General features: G+C 53.3%; 1 protein-coding gene across 2 annotated transcripts in view; it reads right to left on the reverse strand.

The window, feature by feature from the left end:
• Nucleotides 1–27,188, reverse strand: part of AJAP1 (adherens junctions associated protein 1) — a 144,194-nt gene that overhangs the window by 74,998 nt on the left and 42,008 nt on the right. For both annotated transcript variants that reach the window (XM_065530702.2, XM_005544959.5), the window contains exon 2: nt 11,813–12,609. In XM_065530702.2, coding sequence (XP_065386774.1) covers nt 11,813–12,609 — 797 coding nt within the window. The remainder of the gene's footprint in view (nt 1–11,812; nt 12,610–27,188) is intronic.

Consider the following 27,188-nt stretch of genomic DNA (forward strand, 5'->3'; position numbering starts at 1 on the left):
GCCCAGCAATGGCGGGGGCCATGTCAGTGCAGTTCCCATGGAATTTCATTCCTCCAACTACCACGGACTCTCACAAGGAAAAGGGTAAAAAGGTTGGCCCTCGGGGAGAAACACAGAATTCGGAAACCAGGCTTCTCTTGAATGCCTCTTGAGGTCTCTACAGCAAGCTCAGCTCGTCACTGCCACCTGTGCACAGGCATCAGCCTCTCAACAACACACACCAGGCTGGTTCTCATCCCTTAAGGACTTGGCTTCTGTATTGTCCCCGTTCCTCCGCCCCTGCCACATTGTCCATTTCCATTCTCTACTGGGTCATTCGCATTGGCAGACAGATGTGCCTGAATACTCCCACAATTAAAAAAAAAATCAAAATGAAACAGAAAACCAAAGCCCTCGTCCACCTCTATAGTCCTCCAACTACAGCTTCCCTTTCCCCAAACCCCTGCAGAGCAAAGCTCCTCAAAATACTCAGCTCCACCCACTGCATCTGTGGCTCACCTCCCACCTCCTTTCCATCGCCCTCGGACTCTTCCCTCACCCAGTGGCCTCCACCTCACAAAAGTGGCCTCTCTCGCATCTCTGGGAGCTCTGCCACAAGGACCCCTCCATGCTCTGGGAACAGCTTTCTCCTGCGGCCTCCTGGCCTCCTCCTCCCAGTGGGCTCTTCTTCATCACTCCCGACTGCTCCTTCTTTCTCCCCTCTTGCAGTCCTCACTCTGTCCAAGTGGTCCCCACCGTCTCCATAGCCTTCCAGACCCTCCACACACCTGAGGCTCCTCTGAGCTTCTACTCCAAGCTGCACCAGCCCCCAAGTGGCAGACTCAGGAATCCAAGGAGTACCCACAGGTGCTCCCCCGGACGGCAGCCAGGGCGGCTGGATTTCACGTGAGTGAAGGTCCGGCCCCAAGGGCTCCTTTCAATCTGCTGCTCCCCAGCTTTTGCCTCTCAATTAAATGTACCCCTTTCAGCCAAAGAAAGGGTTGCTCAGACTAAAACCTCAGGGACCCTCTAGATGGTTCTCTCCCTTACTCCCCAGCCGATGCTCTCTTGGGGCCCGCGTCCCACCTCTCCACAAGTCATCATGTACCATCTGGAATCATTGCCTCCTGTCTTCCCCCTGGGATGCACTTAGAGAGCAGCCAGTAATTCCGGCTCAGATCACACCTCTCTTCAGTGTATCCTGTGACCCCCAGCATACTCAGAATAAACCCCAAATCCTCATGACAGCCTCCAAGCCTCCTGGAACCTTATCCCAGCCTAATGCCCTGACCTGTCCCAACCCAACTCACTATGATCTGCCTTTCCCAGCACACTGGGCCTGGATGTGACCATTCTGGGCCATCCAGGTGGGCCCTAAATCCAATGACAAGTGTCCTTAGAAGACACGCAGGGAGACAGCCAGGTGGAGATACAGCCAGAGACCAGAGTGATGCCACCACAAGCCAAGAAGCACCCGGAGCCACCAGGAGCTGGAAGACGCTGGGAAGGGTCCTCACCCAGGGCCTCCGGAGAGACCACAGCCCTGCTCGTATCATGACTTCAGACTCCGGCCTCCAGAACAGCTGGAGAATAGGTTTCTGTTGTTTAAGCCACACACACTGTGGCAATGCATTACAGTAGCCCCAGGACTCACACACAGACGAAGGCTGGGCCTCCCGTGCACAAGATGTGTGTGAACACAGAGGATGAGGCTCGTGCTGGGTGAACGTCTGCCTTCAGAATGTCTAGGACCACAGCAGGGATTCATAACAGAATGAGGCAGGGATGGATGCCACAGGCCCTGCCGTGCACAGGACAGGTGTGCAGACCACGGATCGCCTCTGTGCTGTGAACTTCCACCCCTCCCGCTGCTCAGTCCTGCTAACCAACACACTTGGAACCCACAGGGCCTCCTCTGTGCCACATATGAACCCGGGGGATTCTCCAGTGCATGGCTGGAACACACTGAAGTTCCCTCGCATGCAACCACCGAGTAAATCAAAAGAAGACTGTGCATTTTTGTCCCAAACATCTCTGAGAGTCGTTCATCATTTTGGAAACTCATCTGCCCTCAATGTGATGCAACTGTCCCAGCTGTGGCAGACGTGTTCCCAGTGACCCTATGCAGAGGCCAGCCTTTGACCGCCTCAGCACACATACAGATAAAGTGCTATATATATGTACGTAAGCACCAGACCCCTCCAGTGAAGATAGGCTAGGACACTTAAATGCACATATACAGCGTTTTACCCTAAATTACTCTCCTTTGCATGTCCTCCTCAGCACAGTTAGGACACTACATCAGGATTTTAAAACACTGATTATGTTTTCTATGCAAGGTGCATTGGCAGTGTGTAAAGGGAGTGTCACGAAATCCATCACAAACTCGGGCACTGGCTCTTCTGGCTCTTTCTTTCTCCTCCCTTTAGCCATCTTTGCCCAACCCAAGATTCCCCAGCAGCCCGTCTGCACACAGCCTCTCTTCCTCCTCCCTGCCACAGACAGCACCGACTTTCTCCTTGCAGAGGTGAGAATAAGTGAGAAGGACCCAAGGGGGGTCTCAGCAGCTTGGCCTTGGTCTCAGGACACATCCGTGAAGTCCTGGCCAGGGACGCACCAGAGGGTGTCTCTGAAACCACATGGTGGGGGACATCCGACTCTTCCATCTGCCTGTCATGGCTTTGCTGACATGATGGACAGGACCCCCCGGAGCTTCCAGAAGGGTCAAGAAGACAGGAATCTTCTTTGATCGTGGCCTTTGGCTTTGCTGATGGGCAGGACCTCCTGGAGCTTCAGAAGAGTCAAGAAGACCAGGAATCTTCTTTGATCAGTGGCCTTTACACACAGACCAAGAACTTCCACTTGGATCTAGACCCCACACTCAGGGCATCCTGATGCTTCAGGCAGAAGAGGTATGCGGTGGGAGGGTCCCTAAGCCCCAAAGAGCACCCCTAGAATCACAGAAAGTGCCATGGTCCTGCAGTCAGGAGAGCTGGGTTTTGCCCCAGTCCCCACTCACAAATGCCTGGGCTTCTCTCAGCTGCAGACCCCCCTCCTTCCCCCTTCCCAGGGTGGTTTGGAGAACAACACATCCGCTGGGCAAACTGTGAAGTGCTATTCCAGGTACGTAAAGGGAGGAGCTATGTAAAGGGGAGAGTCGGGCCCCTTGCCAAGGAAATGGTGCTGGCTCCAGCCCCCATCTCTGTCCCCCATCCTCTCCATGGGGCTCACACAAACTACGCCTCGGGTGTGTTGACCTGGCACATTAAGGGAGCCGGACTGAGGGCTTCCTAAGGTAGGTCTGACCACCACAGTGAGAACTGAGGCCTTCCAGGCAGGGAAAGATCATGATATGGACAGAACAGCACTGAGCAGGCAGCCATACCACCTAACTGACCTCAGAAGAGGATACTGAAGGTCACAGAAAGCAAATGGCATTTTCCCACCACAAACACCATTCGATTACTCCAGCACAGCCACCAGTGAAGTGGGCTTTGTGTGTCTTTTAAGACCTGACTCAACTACGCATGCTCCCTACGGCACTCAGCTTCCCACATGGGCTGGCACGGTCCCGTCTCAGAACAACCTTGTCAGAGAGAAATTGCTTCCCCGTTTTGCAGGCAAAGATTCAGAGGACCATGGGGTCACACGGTGGAGCCAAGGACACCTGCAGCCATGGCCTGGGTCCATCTCGGCCAAGGTGGGCGCTCTCTCTGCTGGCACCAGCTTTGTCCCCATCGGTCACCTCTGGGGAGAGATTTTCAGTCTCTGTTCCTCCAACAAACTTGGTTTCCCCAGTGCTGAAAGAAACTTCTGGAAAGGGAAGCTTTTTCCCTTTATTTTGCATCATCGCACCCTTACAACAGACTGCTAGGTGGACAGTTGTGAGATTCACTGAACCATGTTGAACAACATTGAAAGTGGGGACCCGAAGCCTGTCTTCACGTCTAACCACGTGGCACATGGGTCCATGGGCAGGCGTTCGTCTGCCTCTGAATTTGGCTGAGTCTCTGGGACTGAGTGTCAGTGACCACCTGGGGAGCCCTCAAGCATCACTTGCAACTTATCTGCTGCAAAGATGAGGGTGATGCTTCTTCTACCAGCAGGGTTCACATGGCAGCCTTTCAAGCTAGACATCCACACACAGTCCACTCCTGGGCAGAGGTCGGGCAGAGGGTTGGACCAGGAGAAAGGGCGACTTGCCATCACAAAATAGAAGCTTAAAATTGAGCCCACAGCCATCGGTCCCACCTGGCCCCCAGCTTGCCTGTGTGCATAGACCACGGAGCTCACTGCTGGGTCCCCAAGGCAGCCGACTGTGGACACTGGCAGGGAGGGAAGGGGTGCACCTCTCCAGCATTCTTTCACTGATGTCAAGTCAGGGAAGGGGGTCCTCCAAAACCATCCTTCCTGCTCCTTGCAGAGGGAACACCAGGACTCGTCCATTCTTAGGGCAATTCGGAGCTGGAGGAGGGACCTTGGAGTCGTCTCATTCAGCATCTGTTCCAGAGGCCAAGAAACTGAGCTGCAGGGAGGTGGAGGCCTGGCCGGGCTCCCTCCACAATCCAGGCCTACAGGAGCTCTGCCTACTCTATCTCAGCCCCCCACACCCCTCCAAGATGGGCTGTTCCTGTGCCTCCCCTACCCACCCCAGAGCTCGGCTCCAAGAAACCTGCAACGGCTTCCGTCTCTTTCCAATATGTATTGCCAGAATAACAATTGGGCGATTGATGAAGCTGTGGCTTGGTGACATTTCCTCTACCGTCCTTACCTGTCATTTCTCTCCTGTGCAAGGATATGTCTTTATCCATCTTGCTTTCCCAACTGGATTTTTTTAACTCCTTGAAAAGAGGAGGAAGGGGCCACATTTTGCATCTCCTCACCCGCTCCTACCCCAAGTAAGTGTGGCATTTACTATCAACTAAGTACAGAGTTGATGGTTCATTGAATAATTGATTAAGAAGCCAGACATTCTAAAACTGGTCTTTGTAACACAGTAAAACAAAAAGTCTAAAAACGCTATTCTAACATTTAATCTCAACACTCAGAATCATTCCCCTGTGAGCGGATGGAAATCATGAATTCAATTCACTATATATCAAACAGATTTGTTATCAGTTCAGGGTTTTGTGATGTTCATGAGGTAAGGAAAGGCATATCCTACAAGGGTGTGTTTTGTGCAGCTGCCGGCTACCTGAGTAGTCAGTGACCCCCCCTCCCCATTCCCTTAAAGGAGACTGGTTTCCAGGTAGAGGGGGGTGTGCATTAAGGCCTTCCTCTTCTGGCTGGAAACTCCTGAACAGGTCAACAAGTAAAGGCACCTCTCCGGGGCCTGGTGAAGGAAGACAGAGTTGAATCCAGCAGCTCTCCCACAGAAAGTGCCTTAGGAGGCCGGGAGTGGTGGCTCATGCCTGTAATCCCAGCACTTTGGGAGGCTGATGCGGATGGATCACGAGGTCAAGAAATCGAGACCATCCTGGCCAATGTAGTGAAACCCTGTCTCTACTAAAAACACAAAAATTAGCTGAGCTTGGTGGCACGTGCCTGCAGTCCCAGCTACTTGGGAGGCTGAGGCAGGAGAAGTGCTTGAACCCGGGAGACGGAGGTTGCAGTGAGCCAAGATCATACCACTGCACTCCAGCCTGGTGACAAAATGAAACTCCATCTAAAAAAAGAAAGAAAGAAAGAAAGAAAGTACCTTAGGTGGGCATCTCAGTTCTTAAGGATTAAAGACCTTTCACATCCCTAGCATGCCCTTGGAAGGAGAACGAGGGCCTGAGGCAATGAAGAAGCTTAAGAAGGACTACAAGCAATAAGTTGAAGCCGGGAACATTTGAAAGGGAAATGCAAGAAGACTTGCAACACAGTCGTGTCCAGAAGAATCAGAGGCTGGACTTTCATGAGTTGGAGCACACTTATCCGTTTGGTATGAACACAAGTTTGCTCAGCAAAAACATAGGGAGTGCTCTAAGAGGCTGACTGGATCCAGTGAGATGTCGGCCAACATAAAACCTCGACCACAGGCCACCACCAGAACCACGGCACTCAGGATTTGCCACGTTGCATCCATTCAGAAGATCCAGTTAAGACCCTAAAGACCAGCCTCGCTGTCTACAAAGTTTAGGATCTTTTGTAGCGCTCCAAGCACTCATTTGTCCTTTGATTCTCTTATCCCAATTAAGCCACTCAAAACTTTTGAAGTTCATGAGTCATTTGCTTCATATATCTTTAAATTAAGGACAGATTCACTTCCCTGGTAGCAAACACCCAGCAGTTAATTAAAAGGGGCTCAGCATTAAAATGGCCATCGCAGCTTTAAACCAAAGGGGAAGAGGACGTCTCTCCCTGTGACATCTGCTTCTCATTTTCTTCCACTCCAATTCTAGTGTTTAGAAAATATTTCACCATCATGAGGCTTGCTCCTAAGGTTGGCTGCCTTGCATTGATGCTTAGCTCAGCTGACCACTGGGGTACAGAGAGAATGACACCAGCTTGTCACCTGTGCTTACAGAGGGACATACCTAAAGGACATGGAAGGCCCCCCCACCCACTTCCACTCGGTGACAAGGACAAAGCAAACTTGGAAATCATCCTTAGAAATGCATGAGTGAATTCCAATGTAAAAATTTCCAGGCCAGACTTGGATGACATCTGAGCCATCTCATCCTTGAGCTGCTGGATGTCACGAATACGTGACTGACTGAACAGAGGCAAACCCTGAATGATGATGGGAACCTAGAGGATTTCGGGGCCCCTCCTGGGTGGCGAGTTTTCTGAGAGACAGAACATGAGCTTGGGAAAGCGGCAGATTGGCCTGAGCAGGCGCGAAAGTCTTGGGGCCAGGTGCCAGCATGCAGGGTTTAGGAAACCTACACTGAGCACTAACTGTAGACCAAGTACTCCTTCCCCAGACATTCCCACAGTGGGCATATTCAGAAACCCAAATCAGTTGGCTTGAATTCTCCACAAGTTTCCTTTACATGTTTTGAGATAAAAGCTCAGAAAATGACTTTGTTTTTCTCCCAGGAGACTCTGTGATTACAGATTCGAAAACTGATCAGCAAGAGAGCTGTCATAGAAGGCTGGGGCTGCACTGTGGGGAGCCTCCTCCCCGACCTTAAGCTAGCTTCTGACCCATCTGACAGTCACACTGTGCCAGTGCTCACATGAGGCTGGAGCTCAATGCCTTCATGAACCTGCGCCAGGTGATTTTCCATCCCAAGAGGTTCCTGGCTAGTGCCATCTATACCTCTACACAGAGCGCCAAGGTCAGGGACGTGGCTGCAGGAACTCATCAAATGACCCCTCAATAGAGCAGTAAAGGTAGTGGCAGCAAATTAGCACAATGATAACCATCATCATCATCACCACAATTATCATCAGCATCATCACTATCATCACCATCTCCATTATTATCATCTCCATCAACACCACCATCATCATCTATCGTCACCATCATCACCACCATTTCCACCATTACCATCATTATCATCACCATCATCATCAACACCATCATCATCACCATTTCCACCATTACCATCATTATCATCACCATCATCACATCACCATCATCACCACCATTTCCACCATTACCATCATTACCATCACCATCATCATCATCACCACCATTTCCACCATTACCATCATCATCACCATCATCTTCACCACCACCATTTCCACCATTACCATCATTATCATCACCATCATCATCAACACCATCATCATCACCATTTCCACCACTACCATCATTATCATCACCATCATCACATCACCATCACCACCACCATTTCCACCATTACCATCATTACCATCACCATCATCATCATCACCACCATTTCCACCATTACCATCATCATCACCATCATCTTCACCACCACCATTTCCACCATTACCATCATTATCATCACCATCATCATCAACACCATCATCATCACCATTTCCACCATTACCATCATTATCATCACCATCATCACATCACCATCACCACCACCATTTCCACCATTACCATCATTACCATCACCATCATCATCATCACCACCATTTCCACCATTACCATCATCATCACCACCACCATTTCCACCATTACCATCATTATCATCACCATCATCTCCATCATTATCCTCATCATCACCATCATCATCACCATCACCATCCTTATATTAACAGCAGCAGGTACATACTGAGAACTGTTATGTGGCAGGCACTGAGTACTTGGCATGCTCTGTCTCACTGAATCTTTACAACAACATTATGAGATGGTTAACTTTATCATCCCCACTGGCACAGAGAGGACAAGCAAGTTGCCCAAATTTACACAGCGATCATGAGCTGAAGCCAGGAATTTGAAGACAGGCAGTGGTACTCTTAACCATTAACCTGAAACACAAAAAGATTTCCCAATTACTTCATAGGTAGGGTGAATACTGACAGGGAACCCTTTAGTCATTCCAGCAGCTATCCCAAGTAATGTTACTTCCTGAGAAATTTCAGAGTGCCCCAAGTCACCAGCCACGTTTCCTCTCTGCGCCCAGCTATCCCAAGTAATGTTACTTCCTGAGAAATTTCAGAGTGCCCCAAGTCACCAGCCACGTTTCCTCTCTGCTCCCAGCTATCCCAAGTAATGTCACTTCCTGAGAAATTTCAGAGTGCCCCAAGTCACCAGCCACGTTTCCTCTCTGCTCCCAGCTATCCCAAGTAATGTCACTTCCTGAGAAATTTCAGAGTGCCCTCAAGTCACCAGCCACGTCTCCTCTCTGCGCCCAGCAATACCTGTGCTATAGACAGACAGAAAAATATGATGTGTCCCTTCTAAATATTTCTCTGCAGAAACAAAAATAAAATTTATAAATCCCCAAATGTGATACCCAAGATCCCTTTTTGGACAGGTGAAGTTCACTTAATGGATGTTTCATCCACCTCCTAAAACTCCAATTCCAAATTCTGGGGTGCCCCACAGTGAGTGGCAAAGCTTGCTGTGTCTGAGATGATAAGACTCCCAAGTCCCTGGTAGCCTGTTCTGCCTCTGACACTGGAAACCCTGTCCTCCTCAGGCCACTCTTGCTGGGTATAAAAACAACTGATGAGTATGGAGAATTGTTTGGTGCCAGGTGCCTTATTTTATGCTCCGTGTTCATCCATGAAACTCTCACAGCAACCGTTTAGGAAAAATATTTCTAAGCCTGTTTTGCAGGTGAAGAAAAGGAAATCAGGAGAGAAGAGACTTTTTCCAGGGTCACATGGTGACATGCGACAGAGCCCAGATTCTCGCCCAGATCTTCAGCCTCGAGGCAGCTGCTAACTAACCGTAGCAATGCCTGGCCTCCCAGATTGCAGCTCTGGAATCCCCAAGACCACTCCTGCTGCCTTAGATGTCTGAGAAGTGTGAGTCGTGTTCACGTTCCACCAAATGCTGGGGGCCCAGATCTACATCTGATGACTGCCAAGCAAGGGGGTTCCAGGGAGTTCAGCCCTCTGTCCCACCACTCCTTCCATCCGGGGAAGCTTTAACCGTTGTTTTCCTCCCCCATCTGCCATCCTCCTCTACTTGGGAGCTCCAGATAAGAAGAGTATGCAGCCTGTTCTCAGTAGCCTAAGCAAAGATCTCACCTCCTACATCACCAACCAGTACTTCCCAGTGTCTAACCTAAATTGTTCTTGCTCTGGTCTAATTCATTTACATGGTACCCGCTGGGCTACGAGGAATCCCGTTAGGGGAACCATCCCCGCATTTCCTCTCTTCCCTTTGCCTTGGCCGGGAAGCTCAGGACGGTGGCCCAGCCCTGATGAGCGCTGCTGTAAACCACCTGTTCCCTTCCCTGTGGCCCAGCATCGCGTTCCAGAATTAAGATTTCTCTGCATTAGAAACAAACACACATATTTTCCTCTTTTTAGATTTGTTTTGCTAAACAAATTAATCTAGCACCAGATTATATTATGAAGAACCATAAATCGCTTCCAAGATAAGCATCTGTCGAGATGGATTAGCAACATCCAATGCACTGTGAATTAATTTGCTAAGCCTACAACGCTGTCCCGGGTGTTTAACTTTAGTAATAACAAATGTAATTTGGAATAAATGGGAACTTGTTTCCTCATCCATGTCTATACAGTAAGTGACGTATACAGAGGAGGTGACAGTAAGGGAGAGGAGCACGAAATCCTATTATGAGGATGGCTGCTGAGTTTACTGAGGTGAAAACGAACACTGTAAACTGCTAGCAGGCGCCTGACAGTGTAGGATGAAATGCAGACCCCGCGTGTCCGTGGATTCCCAAAAGAGGCTGCCTGGGAGGTAGCCGACGCAGGACCTCCAGAGTCTCTTCCTCCGGAGCCTCTTGCTCCAGATCCTCTCCAGGCACGGCCCCCAGCATCCGCAGGGAGCCCAGGCTGTGCTTCCATAGAAACGCTGCTCTCTAGGGAACAGGAGCTCAGAATAAAAACCTCAGGTTCTCTTGTCCAGGTGAAGGAAGAAAGTAGGTCAGCGGCTGAAGGACAAAAGCCACCCACCCCACGGAAACCTGTCCAACGACTGCCCGGTGCCCGCCTGCCCAAGATGAGGAGGAACCAGGGCCAGGATGCAGTCTAGCGAGGATGCAGAGGGCCTGGATGCCGCGCCGGCCGCCTGCAGATGAGCTCGGAAGAGCAGTTGTCTTCCCTCCCCTTGATTCTGCACAGGCCTGGAGGGAGCCTACCGAGCCCACAAGCTGGAGGTTGTGGAAAGCAAGCTGTGAGGAGGCCACAGGGCGCCCCCACCCATTTTGCACTGATGCCCTGAAATCTGCATCCGATTTTAAAGTTAGCAAATGTTGCTGCTTGTCTAGAATGTGCACACACAGATCTAGGTTGTGAACTTCTAAGCCAACCTGGCACATCGGGCTGTGCCTGTTAACAGAGGCAGAGAAAACTGGAGGGAGGTGAGGGTGTGCCCGGGGCTCTGCGCTCTCCCCCGCAGGCCTGCCGTGAAGCCTGGTGACATCAGTGCTGGCTACCAGTTCAGGGACAAGCCCTGGCTTGGGGGATTTCCAAGGGCTACTCCTTTCAAAGCAAATGGAGGACAACGTATAGGAGGAAAATAAAAAACAACAAAACTGCGCGGAAGGAGATATTCCAAAGCCAATGAACTGTGTGTGTCCACAGGCAGCTAGGATAACAGCAGCAGAAGAACCAAAGCCCTTTGTTCTGATCTCCGTCCTCCAAACGCCCTCCTGACACATCCCCAGGGAGCCGAACGCTGCCACCTGAATCACTGTCTGCGAAGCTTCTGTTAACACTGCAGGGAAGTGCTTCCTTTTAGCTGGCCTCGGCCTTTCTTGCTATTTAAGGCCATTCCTAATCCTTGACCAAAGTCAAGTTGGCAGGCACCTTGCCCCCGCCCATGGGTCCCACACCCTTGAAGACTTTTGAAGACTCCGGGGCAGGGGGATCCTTAACTGTATCACGAGACGAGCAAGCATCTTACTCAAGGGCCGGCCCCAGAGACAAAATTCTACGAATCTGGAAGACGTGGCTGTGTGTGGTGGATTCCACCAGTCTGTAACAGGGGTGCAGCACCTGGTGGATTCAGCTGATAACTAACAGAAGCACAAGGGGTGCAGCGCCTACTTCTAGGTACATGCTAAAAAGGGAAACTCTCCCTTCTCACGCCCCCTTCCTCTAAGGCACAGCCTGTATTTGCCAGTCTACATGCATGTGCAAGCTCATGGACACATCACGCCTGCATCTCTCGGAGCCTCCACACGTAGCTTCACCCCAGGGACATCTAAGCATCTCTCCCGAGTCACGCCCCCAGCCCTCAACCCCAAGCAAACCCAAACCAGAAGAGAGATGGCCGTACCTGAGGCCTCCCCCAGAATCCTTGGGGGCTGGGTGACTTCCCCATTGTTGCTGGGACTGGTGGAAGGCTCTGTTGTGCTAACCCCACCTGGGATCCTTCTCCGGGGATCCAGGGACTCGGTGAACCCCTTAGTCTGCAGCATCATGGGGGTGGCCGTGGTGGTGGTGGTGGTGGCGGCCACAGTTGTCTTCCGTGTTTGTAGGATGGAGACCGTGGTGGGGCCGTAAACGCCCGGAAATGTGTTGGACTCCAGGGCCTCCTCGTCCCCTGTGGGCCCCCAGGCGATGAACTCAGTCTCTGTGGTGGGCCGGCTGCCTCTGGAGTCGAAGCTGCTGAGACCGTCCCCCTGCAGGTGCCTCTTGCCCCTCCTCAGGAGGGCCTGCTGCTCCGGGGCCCCACCGGCCACCGCGGAGGACGAGGACGAGGACGAGGAGGCGAGAGAAGGGTTGGATTTGGCAGCAGCTGGGGGCTTGGCCAGTCCTGCCCTGGGCACGAGGGTGGCCGCCTGGTCCCGGGGCCTGTGAGCCCGTCTGGCTCGGGGCATCTGCATTTGCCCGTGGATCCGCTCCATGCGGGGCGGCCGGGGACTCCACACGGGGGCCGGGACCCGCGCTGGCTGTCCACTCCTAAAACTCCACAGCCGGGGCGGCCGGGGCGGCGACCGCGGCAGGAGCCAGAACTCGGGCCCCGGGCCCAGGGCCTCGCAGGCGGGCAGGTCCACGGCGAGCTGAAACATGGCTATCAGTATCCAGGCATGGCTTCCGAGGGGGCGGCCCGGCCAGCGGATGGACATGGAGCTGTGCGGAGGGGAAGAGAAGAGCGGTCAGTGGAAGCCTAGCGGGGGGCACTGGGCCCCGGGGCCCTCTCTCTCCACCCCCTACTGTGACAAGGACGCTCTCTTCTTCTCGAAAGAGCTCCTCCTAACTTCAAAAGGGAAGCCGAACCCCTTCCTTCCTTCACTTCAAAGGCTGACTCACGTGCGGTTTATTCATCAGATCTGAAAAGAACAGTGCGGGCTGCAAGGGTGCGGGGAGCTGCTTCCCAGCACCGCGGGGCCGAGGCGCCTGCCAAGCACACAGCTGGCTGGGGGCCGAATCGTCCATTTCACCGGAGGGAAAACCGAGCCTCAGAAACCCCCAGCCTTCAGGTCAGTCTTGACAAGATGACCTGAAAAGACCTGAGTCCCTCCTTCCTTTGGCCCATCACACGACGAGAGGACGTAAGTGAGAGGATGGCAGAACAGGACACCGGCCTCCACCTGGGACCCCAGGGCCAGGCGCTTTCCTCTACACAGCCCAGGCCACCCCCTGCCCACTGGGGAAGCGCCTCTCCAGGTCTAGGAGGAGCAGAGGTTTCAAGCTCCCAGTGTGAGCGCAGGCGCTTCCTAGCACTTTGCAAACACCACCCGCTCCCCCTGCCCCTCACCCAGAGCCCGGCGTGCATATCATAAACAGGCATCGCTTTAAATGCTGTGCATGGGAAGGCTTCTTACTTCTGGCCTCCTCTGGATCGTACTCAGGGAAATGAGATCTGCTCTGGATAAACTGAAAGTTTATTGACGCGAAGTGTTTGTTCTGTTGACATTTCTGCTCCCCCTGTTTATCTGCAGTGCCGGTGCCCTTTGAAACCCTGTTATCCACCTCCTCAGCTCCCCGGAGGGCTGCAGAAAGGGCAAACCCTGTGAGCCTTGAGGAGGGAGGGGCTGCCTCGACACGCAGCGGGGCTGCAGGGGAGCAGTCAGGGCCGGCGGAGCCGCCCCTCCCCAGTTCACATGGAGCGGCTTTGTCACCAGGTCTGGGGTCGCCTCTGGACCAGTGGACTCTCCCGTGTCACGTGAAAACCAGGGCGCAGCAGAGAGCCACGTGGAAGGACTCAGAGGAGACAGGCCCACGCTCCCTCTTCCGCCAGCACAGATAATTGAGGACTGATTATAGGTGTCATTCAAAGTCATTTCTCGTCACCAGCCTCACATCTGAAAGTTAAAATGAATCCAAAAACCGTAATGACTGCAGCGGGTGGGGTGCGGGTGGGGGGGGTCTGAGGGTGTTCAGGTGCCAAGCACCAGCCTGATGCCGCCCAAAGCCAGGCCTGGAAAGCAAGTTGGGTAGAGTTTTTCTTTATAAGGCGGTGAGTGACTTCACAAAGGAAGGAAGCTGTGTGTGTCATTGTAATGCGTGCACAGAAGTGCGTGTGTGAGTGTGCATGACTGGGTGTGAGTGTGTGCGTGTGGGTCAGGCTGTGTGAGTGTGCCAGTGTGAGAGTGAACCAGCATACGAGAGTGTAAAGACGCATCTGGGGGTGTGTCCACGAGTGTGAGAGACTGTACGTGAGTGGCGGCCAGGGCGTCCGTATTTGGCGCGTGTGAGTGTGAGAGTATACTGTTGTATGACTGTGTCCATGTGTGTCAGCACAGAAGTGTGTGAGTGCATCTATGCTCATACGTGTGTCAGTGTGTATGAGTGTATCTGTGTGTCCCTGAGTGTGCGAGTCCGTGTCTGAGAGTGTGTATTTGTGTGAGTGTGTGTGCAACTGTATCCATGTGTCCCTGTGTGAGTATGCGAGTGTGTCTGTGAGTGTCCGTGCGAGAGACTCTGTGTGTGAGTGTGTCTGCGTGGGAGGGTGCAGCTGTAGCTGTGTGTGAACCTGTCCCTGTGGGCACGCCCTCTGTTTAGTACTGAAACCCTTGTGTCCAGGGCTGACTCTCCCTGATATCTGGGGAACAGACGGCCCCCGGGTCATCAGGATGGTGCTCATTACCAAAAAGGACTAATCCCCAAACAATAAGGCTTCAGTTTTTTAATCAGAATAGAAGTGCTTTCCTGCAGAAATGAAGACCTCCTCATTATGCTCATCTTTAGCACCGTGTTTCTGCTGGTGTGCAATTTCTCTGCACTAGCAGCCAAGCTCGGGCCAGGGACCAGGACCACTGTCACCACAAGGAAGAATTTAGGTTAGGGTAAAATTCCCCCGTATACACACTAAGCTAGCTCCTCTGTGGCTGCAGGTGACCCAGCAAGGATGGGAGCTGGTTTAGAATCTCTAGTTCTCCCATGACCTGCCGAGCTGGGTGGGAGTCTAGGCCCCAGGAAGATGAGCTGCTGCTCTGAGCAGGTGCAGGGCCTCACCAGGCCCTACCAAGTCCCTTCAGGCTCCATCAGGCCTCACCAGACCCTACCAGGCCTCACCAGACACCACCAGGCCTCACCAGACCCCACCACACTCCACCAAGCTCCACCAGGTCTTACCAGACTGCACCAGACTCCAACAGGCCCCACCATACTCCACCAGGCCCCACTAGGGCTCACTAGACCCCACCAGGCCTCACCAGGCCCCACTCCACTCCACCAGGCCCCACCGGCCCCCACCAGACAGGCTGAATCAAAAGCCATGACAAGCAAACCTGCCTGTCATCAGCACTTAGAGAAATATTGCCCCAGGAAATTAAAACCATAGCACCTAAGCCTGTGCCTGCCTCCCTGGCATAACTTCACACACAGGATATTTCTGTGATTTTTCACCAATCATGGCTGTAATTGGTTACTATAGAAACCCCCTCATTTCCAAGACACCCAGCTGTTATGCAGAAAAACCAACCAATTGCAACAGTGGCAGGGAGAGGTCGATTTATTTTTCCTCTTCAAGTCTGGTTTCTTCCTTTTTAAAGTGATTGATTTGTTCAAAGAGGAGAAAAAAGAGGGCAGGTGGGCAACCAGGACAGAGGCCCCAGCCCACCCCCAGCAGCCAAGAAATGTGGCGGGCAGAGGGAGAGCCCCTCCCACAGGAAGATGTGTAGGGGCCACCGCTCCTTTCTGTGCAAGGCCAAGGGCCCCAGGCTCTGTGTTGCCACCAAGTCGGCTGAGCTTCGTGTGCTGCCTGGACCTGGTCCTGAGACTCTCGGGGACCCCTCGGTGAGAGGCTGCATCACTGCAGGAGGAGGATTTGGCTCTATCTCCAAGGAATGCTGAGCAGCACAAACAAGCTCTGCCCTCATCCCTTGGGGGGCTCTGAGATGAGGCAGAGTCTGGGAACGCTCTTCTCACTGATCCTGCTCAGCCTGGGGCTGGACCCTGAGCAGCTCTCATTTCATGATGAACAGGTTCTGAGAGGGCCTCTCCCCACAAGGCATCCATGGCACCGTCAGACATGCACCAAGATGGCAGGCGACCCCACACCTCCTTGGGAGACAGGCCCTGCGGCATGGCTGCCAACCACAGTGCCAACCGTCAGGAGGCGAGGTTGTGGGGCAGGCAGAGGTGGCACCGGCTCCCCCAAAACTCAAGCATCCACAGGCCCCTTAAGAACATACCGCCCGGCCAGGCAAAATGGCTCACGCCTGTAATCCCAGCACTTTGGGAGGCTGAGGTGGGAGGATCACGAGGTCAAGGGATCAAGACCATCCCGCACAACATGATGAAACCCCATCTCTACTAAACATACAAAAATTAGCTGGGTGTGGTAGCACATGCCTGTAGTCCCAGCTGCTGGGGAGGCAGAGGCAGGAGAATCGCTTGAACCCAGGAGGCGGAGGATGCAGTGAGCCAAGATCGTGCCACCACACTCCAGGCTGGAGATGGAGCAAGACTGCACCTCGAAAACAAAAACACAACAAAAAACATACCACCCGTGTCACACCCACAGAGAGAGCTACAAGCAGAAAGACTGAGAACATGAAGTGTTGGCGAAGACACGAGGAGACAAGAGACCTAGTATGCTGTTGGTGGGAATGAAAACCAGAATGCCTCTGAGCAAAACAGTTTGGCAATTCCTTGGAACCCTAAAGACAGCAGTGACCCTGCTGCCCCCTCTTAGGCACAGACATCTGTCCACATGAAAACTTGCACAGGGAGGCCCAGGACCACACTCACAACTCACAATAGCCAAAGCTGACTCAGCCCACATGCCCATCAGCTGAGGAATGGATAAACGGGATCTGGCGTTACGTTACAATGGAGTATCGTTCAGCCTTTAAAAGGATGGAAGGATTACTTGATCTATGCTACGATGTGGATGCACCTTGAAAACCCTGAGAAATGAAAGAAGCAAGGCACTCAAGGCTACACGGTGCCGGGTTCCATTTATAGGAAATGCACACAGTGACCAAATCCATACAGACAGAAAGATGAGCAACGGCCCAAGGCTTGGGGAAGGGTTATGGGGTAGGGGGTTTCTTTTTGGGGTGACAAAATGTTCTGGAATTGTGTGTGGGGGTAGCTGCACAACTCTATGCCTATATGAAACCCACTAAACTGTACATTGTAATAGGTGAGTTTTGTGCCATGTAATTATATCCCAATACAAATCAAAAGGAACATGCTAGAGAATGGGGTGTGTGCAAGGGTTGGGGGAGAAATGTGGAGTGTGTGGCATGGCATCCTGATCCTGGCCCTGGTGGATGGGTGGAAGGCAGAGCGGCCCCTGGAGCTGCAGGCACGTGGGCAGGAGGAAGCCATGCAGACTGAGTTCATCCACCCAGTCCTCGCTGGGACACCCTGAACGTGAGACAGGGTCCCTGCCTGAGCACCTGAGGACCACATCCACACCCTTTGAGAACAGGCGAGGGCACCTCCCTCTCAGCAGCCTCCAGCCTATGATTTTCAAAGAAAGAACAAACTCCTTAGCCACCCCCACCCAGCTGCTTCCAAATGGGGAACTACCGCTTCTAGTTTGTGGCTTTCTTGCTTCTCTTCCTTTTAAATTTTTATTGAAATCGTTTTTCCCCAAGAACAGTTTAATAAGACTTGGTGAACTGAGATTCAATTCAGTACCTTCTGTATATTTTCTTCACAGAAGAAAATCACTGTCAATTAAGGGGACAAGGACATCTCCTCCACTGAAAGTTGCACCTTTCCCCGAGCCAGGAGTGCGCAGGGTGAGCCTCCCGGGAGCAGCTGGTGTCTGCCTTGTGGGAGCACCGGCGCAGACAGAAGCAGGCCAGGCCCTGGAATTGTTCCACCAGGGAACAGCCCAGAGTCTTCAGGGTGGGACAGGACCTGGGAGCTGTGCCCATGACCAGTCCACCCCAGTCCTTCCATGAAGACACCCACTTCCTGTGACTCCTCCAGGTCCTGTCGTTCACTGGCTCTGTGGCCTGGGAGAAGGATGCTGCATTTGATGGAGAAGTTAGCTTGGCATGGGCTTGTCGCTTCCCGCTCTGCAAGCCTCATTTTTTCTGTCATTCACACCAGTGAGTTGGGGCAGGTGGGCTCTGAGGTCTCCTCCTCCCTGTTGAAGAAGACCCGTGCTTCTACGGTCAATAATTCACACGGCGCCGTTAGAAATGATCTCCAGGAAGCGGAAGGAATAGACACAGACATAATTGTTGTATGACACAGCGGTCCCGTTGGCTTTTTGTGAGTTCCTGCTCTTTCATGGAAGGCCCCACCCCAGAAGTGGACCTCCTTTCCCTGAGGGCCCAGGGTCTACCCCTCGGTCCCCAATGACCCGTGACCAGATGCTTCTTGACTCCCACCTTACTTCTATTGGTTTGCTTCAAAAAAGCTTTTTATTTTAAAATCGTTTAAGATATTCCAAAAAATTCCAAAAGAGCCCAGAGTGGTGCTGGGAACTCATCTCCAGTTACCCCTGAAGGGACACCTCAGATCACGATGCCACAGCATCAAGGTGCGTAACCAGGAACTACACACGTGGCTTGGACTTCTCCAGTTTTCACTTAGCGTCCCTTTTCAGTCCCAGGAACCCACCCAGAATCCCACGTGGCATCAAGTGGTCGCATCTCCTTGGGCTCTTCTTGGCTGTGATGGTTTCTCAGGCTCTCTCTGTGGCTGATGACCTTGACGGGCCTACGGAGGACTGGTCAGGGATTGCATACGATGCTCCTCTTCATTGGTTGATTGGTCTGAAGCGTGTCCTGTGATGAGACCGGCCCTCTGTGTTTTGGGGGATGCCCACAGAGGGGAAGTATCCTCCTCACACAGGCTACCCAGGGCACCTGCTCTCAACAAGACCCCTCCCTGCTGAAGCTGACCTTGAATAGTATTTGCCGGGACGTCTGCCTGGTGCTGTCACTGGGAAGGCAGTCCTGCTCCTTTCCGGAATCTTTGGAAGCAGGTCAATAAGCACCATACGCATTCTTGGAGGGGGAGGGGTTCTCATTAAAAAAAAAAAAAACTCTTCAAAACTTCCCCGTTTGGCAGCTGGAGCAGGCAGGAGGGAGCAGGACTGGCTAGTGTAAGCGGGTAATTCTCCACACTACAGTGGATGGGGAACAGGGCACTATTTTTCCTTTCCTTAACACCTACCTTCAATGTTCCAAACGTTTCTGGGCTTTGGAAACATACAGGGCGCTGTGGGGAGAAGCAGGGTGAAGGGCCCTAAGCTGCCCAGGCTCCATCCAGAGGGCAGAGAGCTTGTGCTGCCAGGGATTCCTAACCCAGGGAGCTCGGGAAGGCAGGAGGGGAGCCTTCTTGGAGATTTGTTCTCAGGGACATTCAGATGCATCTTCTCCTGAATATGGCAGCATATTCTGTTCTTTGCAAAGACAAGAGATCAAGGGGCCTGGGTTCGGGGTCCCCCGGAGCTGGTGTCAAGCCCTCTGTGACTGGGGTTCTGTGCTGACCCAACTCCTGACCTTTGGGTAGGATAAAACCTCCTATCTTGGGAAGGAAGTACCTTGGGCCTCTTTCTCACCATCCTAACCTCCCGCTCACTGATAAGATATGAGTTCCACCAGGAAGAGAAAAATGATGTTAGGTGGGATGCGAGATTTCACTTCAGATGTGAAAATGGTCTCGTTATCCCTAAATTCTCCTCTAATTCCAGGTTCCCTGGTGGTTCTGCCCTTGAGAGAAAGGGGAAGTGTCTCCCAAAACAGATAGACTTCCATCCCTTTCCCCTTCACACAAGAACCTCTGACTCCCCCAACTCAAGAGCAGGCTCACTCTGTGTCCCCCTGAGTCACCACCAGGATGGTGCAGATGGCTTTCCGCCGAATTTCAGAGCAGAGACCAACCCCCTCTACTCAGGGGACATGGCCGTCCCCCAGTCTCAGTCCCCAGCCCTGGCGCAGGAAGGAACACCCACTTTCTTCTGCAGTCCCTGGTTCAATTTCCCTAATGAAAACACATTAAGCCATGATTCACTTTCACGGCTTTCCCAGCCTGATGTCATTGTAATGTCCTGTCAGAGCCACTCTGTGCTCTACCTCTTGATTTAATATGATTAAAAACATCCCTCCTTTTTGGAAGGGAGCTCCAGGTTGCCTAGAGGCTTTCATCATCAGAGGCCCGTTGGCATCCAGCGCGCACGCGATACTTGACTCATGGAGAAGCAGTAGCGTAGGGATGACTCACTTGGGTTGGACAGAAACCTCCAGAACCACAAGAAGGCTTTCTGAATCTCATCACGGAATCTCTGGCTACTGTCTTTCCCCAGAGCCTGGAAATCAGCCCTCGTTGTCTGGGGTCCTCCCAATGCCCCATCCCCAGGACAGCAGGTCTAACTCCTGCTCTGAGATCAAGGCCCACAAAGCTTCCCCAGACAGCTCTGGGAGGTGGCCCAGAACCTGGGGTGGTCCCAGGACAGTGTAGAGGAGAGCACCCAGTGGAGGCTCCTCTCAGGAGCCAAAATCGCCCCCTCCCTGCCCCGGCACAGCCAGGGGTCACACTTACAAGGAGGGGCACTCCCTGCAACTCACCCGCTGGCCTCATCGGGAGCCCCAGGACGCCCCAGCTGGAAGGGACCATGACGGTAGTCTGGCCCAGCAGTGAGCTAAGTAAGTGAAGCCAAACTCTAACTGACCTCCTTTCCACAGAACATCTTGGGGACCGGTGGATCGGTACTTTGCAGGCCATACGTGACAAAGCACTAATCTTAATCCAAAACTGGTTAATGCCAGTGTGAGACCCCAAAATGGAGTGGCCTGACTCAGGTCACAGTGAGCTGGCCTCTGATATGGACTCAGAGTCTAGGCCTCGGGGAACCTGAGATCTCTGCTCAGGAATGAGGTCCCGACAACCCTGCAGCTGTAGGATCAGGGACATGTTAGAACCCCGGGGACGCGTCAGAACCCCGGGGACACGTTAGAACCCCGGGGACGCGTTAGAACACTGAGGACATACTAGAAAACTAGGGCAAAATCAGTAACTCCTGTGACCTGTAACTTCGGGGACTACTTCCTGGGCAATCTATGAATGCCTGTGCACGGCGGGGTGCTGGGGGAGGAAGGGGAAGGGAGGTGAAGGTGGTTGTGCCCTGTGGGGAGGGACATGGGGCATGCCTTGTGCCTGGTAGGTGCCAACCTGCATCTACACAGCATCACAGCCCAGCGGCACAGCGGGCCTCAGTGAACCGCATGGCCCCTTGCAGAAGATGGTAAAAACGGCATCCTGTGGTACCGCAGACCATTTAGACACATCACCAGTTCTTATCTAAGGGTGATTTTACCCCTCAGGGGACATTTGGCAATATCTGGAGACATATTTGGTTGTCACTATTCAGGTTTGCTACTGGCATTTAGTGATAGAAACCAGGGATGCTTCCACATATCCTGCAGTGTAGACAGACCCTGCCACAAAGATCAGAGGGCCGAGGCTGGGACACCTGATGGCACGGGCTCCACTTGCTCCTCCCAGGCCCAGTAAGGGAGGAATGATGGTCTCATCTCCAAGAGGAAAGAGGCTTGCAGGCCCTGCAGCTCTCCATGGCTGACCTACAGCTGCTCCCAAAACAGCATGGCATGGGGGTGACACGAGACGGCTTTGGCGCTTGGCACTGCAACCCGCCAGCTGCGTAAGCATGACTAATCTGTGTAACCACCCTGTGCTTCGGTTTTCCCACCTGTACAACTGCCACCGAGTGGCAGGGGTGTGCGGGAGACTAGACGGTGCATATTTTAAGTCTGGTTCTTTGTGAGTGCTCATGGGAGCACCCAGCATTCCTCCACTCCCATCCCCTTTCCCCAGGAGCTCTGGAGCACAGAGTCTGCAGCAACTTTGGGGCACGGGGGATGCTGCTCAACAGCCTTCGCAGGTGCTCGGAGGAGACTGAAGGATAGCAACGGCGCTGGCGTTCTGGTTGCCTGGGCAACATGCCCGCAAGCATTCCGGAGGAGTGAAGTGGTGACAAGCAGTGGGTGGGCAGGATGGTGGGTGGCAGTGTTCTCAGTCCCTGGGAGGGGAAACCTGGCTCTGTGTCTTAGCTGAGCCCCTGCTGCTGGGCCCCGGTCCCCTGTCCCTACTGCAGGGCAATTCCACAGGAGGACAGAGGGGCGGCCATTCCAGACCAGCTGCCTCATGAAGGGCCCCACAGGTCCCCTTGGTTCAGCCTGCTCCTCTCTCACCCCATATCACATCTGTGCTCTCTGGGCAGCACTCAGGATGTGAGCAGTGCAGCCTCAGCTGCTGGGCAGCCTTGCCAAGTGCCCCAGGCCACCTCCTGTGCTTCCCCTGCATGTGTGGACAAAGTTCCCAGACTAGGTCCCCACACGAAATATCCCATCCCAGCGTCAAGCACTAGCTCTTCTCCATCTCCCCCTGAGCAAAGGGATAGACTGGCAAAAGACATGAATGGGGCAAGAACAGAACTCACTGGCTGGGAACCTCATCCCCTGGGGGTCAGCTCAAAGCGAGGAAGCTCAGAAGAGCTCTGGGAGGGCAAGGTCTATTGTGCAAATCCAAGGAGAGGTTCTCAGCCTGGGCTTCACATGAGAATCCTCTGGGATCAGGGAGCAGGGAGTTCAGAAAATGCTGAGGCCCAGGCCTCAGGCAGATCCACTCACGGGCGCCTGCGGGGGCGAGGCCTAGCACTGGTATGTTATGGAAGCCCCCAGAGTACATCCCGGGTTAAGAGCTGAGGAGTGCCCCCAGGGCCTCCCTCAAACCTAGTTCCATCCTACTTTATGTCTATTTCAACAGGAGATACAGGATGTGGGCAGTGGGCAAGAAGGGTGCCACAGGCCAGCCCGGTGATGAGGATCCTTCAATACGAAAGAAGGAGGTGGATCAGGAGCACACAGCTGCCCTGGCACCACGTGACACGGCCCCTTCCGCAGCTCAGGGCCCCTCAGCCAGAGCTGCCAGGCCAGGAAGACGCTCAGGGGAGAGCTCTATGCAATCGTGCAAAGACACAAGCGACATCACACAGATGCATATTTAACTAGAGAAAACTAAACTGAAGAGGATGGCGCGCAGAGAGAAAAGACGGCATAGGATACTAAAATAATACCCCACAGGGATCCAGCCACAGCGACACGCCAGGCACTGAGCTAAGCATCTTACAGGAATTGTCTCATGCTGTTCTCACAGTAACCCTAGGGGAAGAGTTGGCATTGACTCTCTTCTTGCAGAAGGAAAAACACAGAAATAGTAGCTGTGTCTTTCTCTGGAATGAAGTCTCTTAAAAATACAACTGAAAGAAGGTGGGGCTCAGGGAGGGAAGTGTTCGGCCGCAGGGAGATGCCGGTTCTAGGAAGGATGTGTCCCTCCAAAGGCTTCAGATTTTCAGGACGGCTCCATCATCTCTCCTACATTGGGCAAATGCATTCCTCACAGAGAGCATTCCGCAGATCGCCGTTTCCCAGTGACAGCGCTATAGCTCATTCTTGACGGTCTTGTCCCTGAAAAGGGAACTGAGAGGAATAAATGTCAGGTTATCGCCAGCTTCCAAAACACTCACTGCAGCCCCTCTGTCTTCATAGGAAATATCTATTTTGGTTTCGTTGCAATTGTTATGTTGGTATTTACGAAACTCGGTATGCATGCCAGGAGCTTTTGAAGCCAACCAAGAAGGATGGGAGGAGAACAGCAAAGGCTCTGCCTCCGGAAACAAGTGCGTGGCTGTTCCGTGGGTTTCTAGAATTTGAAGACAGGAAAAGAATGGCATTGGTGGAGGTGGGCAGGGTGCAGCGTGGGGCCAGGAGAGCAAGATGGTCAAGAAGCAGCTTGAGGTTAGGTGGGTTTGGGCAGAGCATCAGCTTCTCAGTGGGCTCACTCACCACGCACCCTGGGGTGGGCCCCTTCACCTCACCGGGCCCCAGGGTGGGTGTGACGATGACCACATGCTACCCTTGTTAGGAGTGAGAAGGAGATTCTGGACTCTGGCCACAGGAGGCCATGCCCCCAGGGCAGCAGTGTGCCCTATTACGGAGGGGGCACACAGCCGCAGGTGCACCGGGGAGCCAGGAGCAAGGCAGAGGCCAGGGTCTGGGACCCCTTAGCTGTTCACAACCTGCCCAAGCCACTCCTCTGACCTGCAGAGACACCCTCGGACCATCCTTAGTACAAGCCGCAGCCAAGGGCTTCCATTCTGGGGCACCACTGAGAGGGGCTCAGTGTGGCTAAGGCACCTTGGGTTCTGGCACATCAGAGGGCACACAGTGGGGAGGACAGAATCAGGAGTTTCAGAACTCAGAGCCATGGCCAGGGGTAGGCCTTATACAAGAGGTGAAATTACAGAAGGATCTAGAGCGGCTCAGAGTTTCCTGGGAGGCACCCACGTGTGTGACTGTCATGCAGGGGAAGGATGACCACTCCTCAGGTGGCCAGGGGAGGAGGCCCTGCGGTTGACTGAGGGTGGGAGAGGGCCAGTGACATTGAAGGTTCCTCTGAGTCTGTGATCACTGGATTTCAGGGGGAGGGGGAAGGCCGGCCTGACCTCACACAACTGAAGGTGTACAACAGCCCACCTAAGGTGATGTGGAGACCTCAGAAGTCCTCAAACGGCCTTCTCCATATCCTGCTGTGAACACCACCATCCCCAGTCTCATACCTGAGTGCGAACGATGCCTTTGCAGGGGACCAAGGTCTATGACATGAAGGCTCATTTGGTGGCCCCCAGGGAGCATGTGGCTCCTGAGAATAAGCACAGCCCCAGAGGCTCTCAGGGGGCAGGGGCATGGCAGCAACGTGTCCTCCAGCTTTAGGCCCCTTGGCGGCCCATCTAGTATCCCACATCCATGGTGATGAGCAAAGAACATAGTGATGGGGAAACATGCTGGCCTAGCCAGAGGACGTGAGATCATCCGCACAAATCACTCAATGGAGGCTGTGGTTCTGTCTCATCTTCAGCTACAGAAAGTTTCCATTTTCTCATCAGGAGAGGAAATGAAAAGAAGCGAGGCTCGAGGCTCTGCTGCCTCAAAGGAGATGCCACGATGACTGCACAGCGGAATCTCCTCCCGGCTGCCCGCCACCACCCCACGCTGGTGCAGAGTGAAGCCGGCTGGAGGAAAAGAGCACGGAACGCGGACTCAGCGGTCCCCTTGGCTCTTAGTTCTCCTCCGGCCACTGGAACGCTGCCCTGAGGACAGGCCCAGGACCAGGCAGGTCCAGATCCAGCCCATCAGTGGCCACTGCGAGTCTTGGCCCTGCCTTTGCTGAGGTGGGTGCGCTCCATGGCTCAGCTCCTGTCCAGGTCTTCCTGGGACCATCCTGTTAGATGTGTGCACACCCTCAGGAACAGACACGCTACTCTCCCCATGTTACCCCTGAGGGGCTGGCGTTTTGGAGATGGTGGCACACGTGCCCAAGGTCACCAGCTAGTAGGTGGCACAACACGGACCTGGCACCAGCCTGTGGGACTCGGGTGCCCATCTTGAAGCTGCACAGAGGAAGGGGAGCAAGTCCAGCCATGGTCACTCAGAAGGAGAAGAGGCCTGCAAAGAGTTGTCCTGAGGTGATGTCACTACAGTAACAGCCACCATCAGCATTTTCCCAGCCTCTGTTTGAACACAAACCATGACAGGGAACTCATTACCTACAGGGACCACTGAGCGAATGCTGGCCCGGGCCTCTGTTGGAAAAGCATTCTTGGTGTGAAGCCACAAATGGCTTCCTTTGATTTTTCCTGCATTCCCATTGCCAGCCCTGTGCCGTGGGCACCCAGGATGGATCTAATCCTGTGCTGCACTCGCATATACAGGTCACATGTGCATAATGCACACACACAGACACACAAGCACAAATGCAGGCATGCACAGAACATAGGCGCACACATACAGCCACATACAAATGAATACAGTCAGGCACACACACACAGAATACAGGCACACATCTATACATGCAACCTGAGCGATACATGCATATTCAGAAAACACAGGCACATAGACACACATGCACACACAAACTAACATACACACACAGACACAGGTGCACACACAACACAGCACGTGTGCATACAGAGAAAGCATGCACACATACACACACGCACATGTGCACATGCAGAGACACACGTGCACACAGAATATGCATGCATGCACACACAGTCACATTCACACACAGAACGCAGGTGCCTGCACACACAAACACACCATGCATGCACAGCCAGTACACAGATGCACATGCACACCCAACGGTCACTGGCTGCAGTTTCCAAGTCCTTGCAAGGTTCCCTCTGCAGCCTGGCTGTGAAATCGTACCACCCTGGCCACCCCCTGGGCATGAGCTTTCTCCCTGGGTTCCTAAGTGGAGTGTCTAGAACAGACACAGCCTGGCATACAGCTGCCCTGGCGGCTGCCCGTCAGCGTGGGGATGAAGCACTGTGGGTTGGGTAATTATTTCCCAAAGGGACACAGCAGAGTCAGGGCAGCCAGGCAGTCCAGGGACAGGGCTCCCCTGGGGCTGGAACTTCCAACTCCCCCTAATGAGATCATCCCATCCGGAAGCTGTTCCTGAGAAGGTGTCAGGAGGACACTTGCTAAAATATCTGGGATGCGTAGCAGCCTTTCCAGGAAGCCCTGGCGTTTCTGAGCAGTGGCTATGACTTGAAGGGGGCAAAAAACACTGTTTCCTGGGAAAGCCTATGTTTCTGAATGACCAGGAGCCAGCACGGCCTGGGCCAGGAGCCTCCCTGCCCCCACCCTCATCCCAAAACCCCTTTGTCTCACGTTCTGGTTGGCTTTTGATAGGAGCCACTCCCTGACCACCTGCTGGCTGCTTCCAAGGAGAGACAGGTCTCAGACACACAGAATTCTCCACTCAAGATATGGCTTACTGTGATTATCTAGAAAGTTCTCCCCCCAGACACAAATGGCCGTGGAGTTACTGATGAACCCCCCAGTACGAGAGGACTGAGAATGGGTGCAGCAATGTCATCCCACAGGATCGTGCTCCCGTCTCCCTGAGGCTCTGCTAGGGGATGACTTGGGTCTCCTTAAGTTCATATGTGGGAGCTCTAGACCCCGGTGTGACTTTGGAGACGGGGTCTTTACAGAGGTAATTAAGTGAATACAAGGGTATTAGGGTGGGCCCTAATCCAATACGGTCTTAAAAGAAGAGATGAGAACAGACACACAGAGCCCAGACCACGTGAAGGTACAGGGGAAAGACGGCATCTGCAGGCCCAGGAGAGGCTTCAGCACGAACCAGCCCTGCAGACACCTTGATTCTGGACTTCTGCCTTCGAAACTACGAGGAAACACATC

This window comes from Macaca fascicularis, chromosome 1, assembly GCF_037993035.2.
Source record: "Macaca fascicularis isolate 582-1 chromosome 1, T2T-MFA8v1.1".
Taxonomy (NCBI): domain Eukaryota; kingdom Metazoa; phylum Chordata; class Mammalia; order Primates; family Cercopithecidae; genus Macaca; species Macaca fascicularis.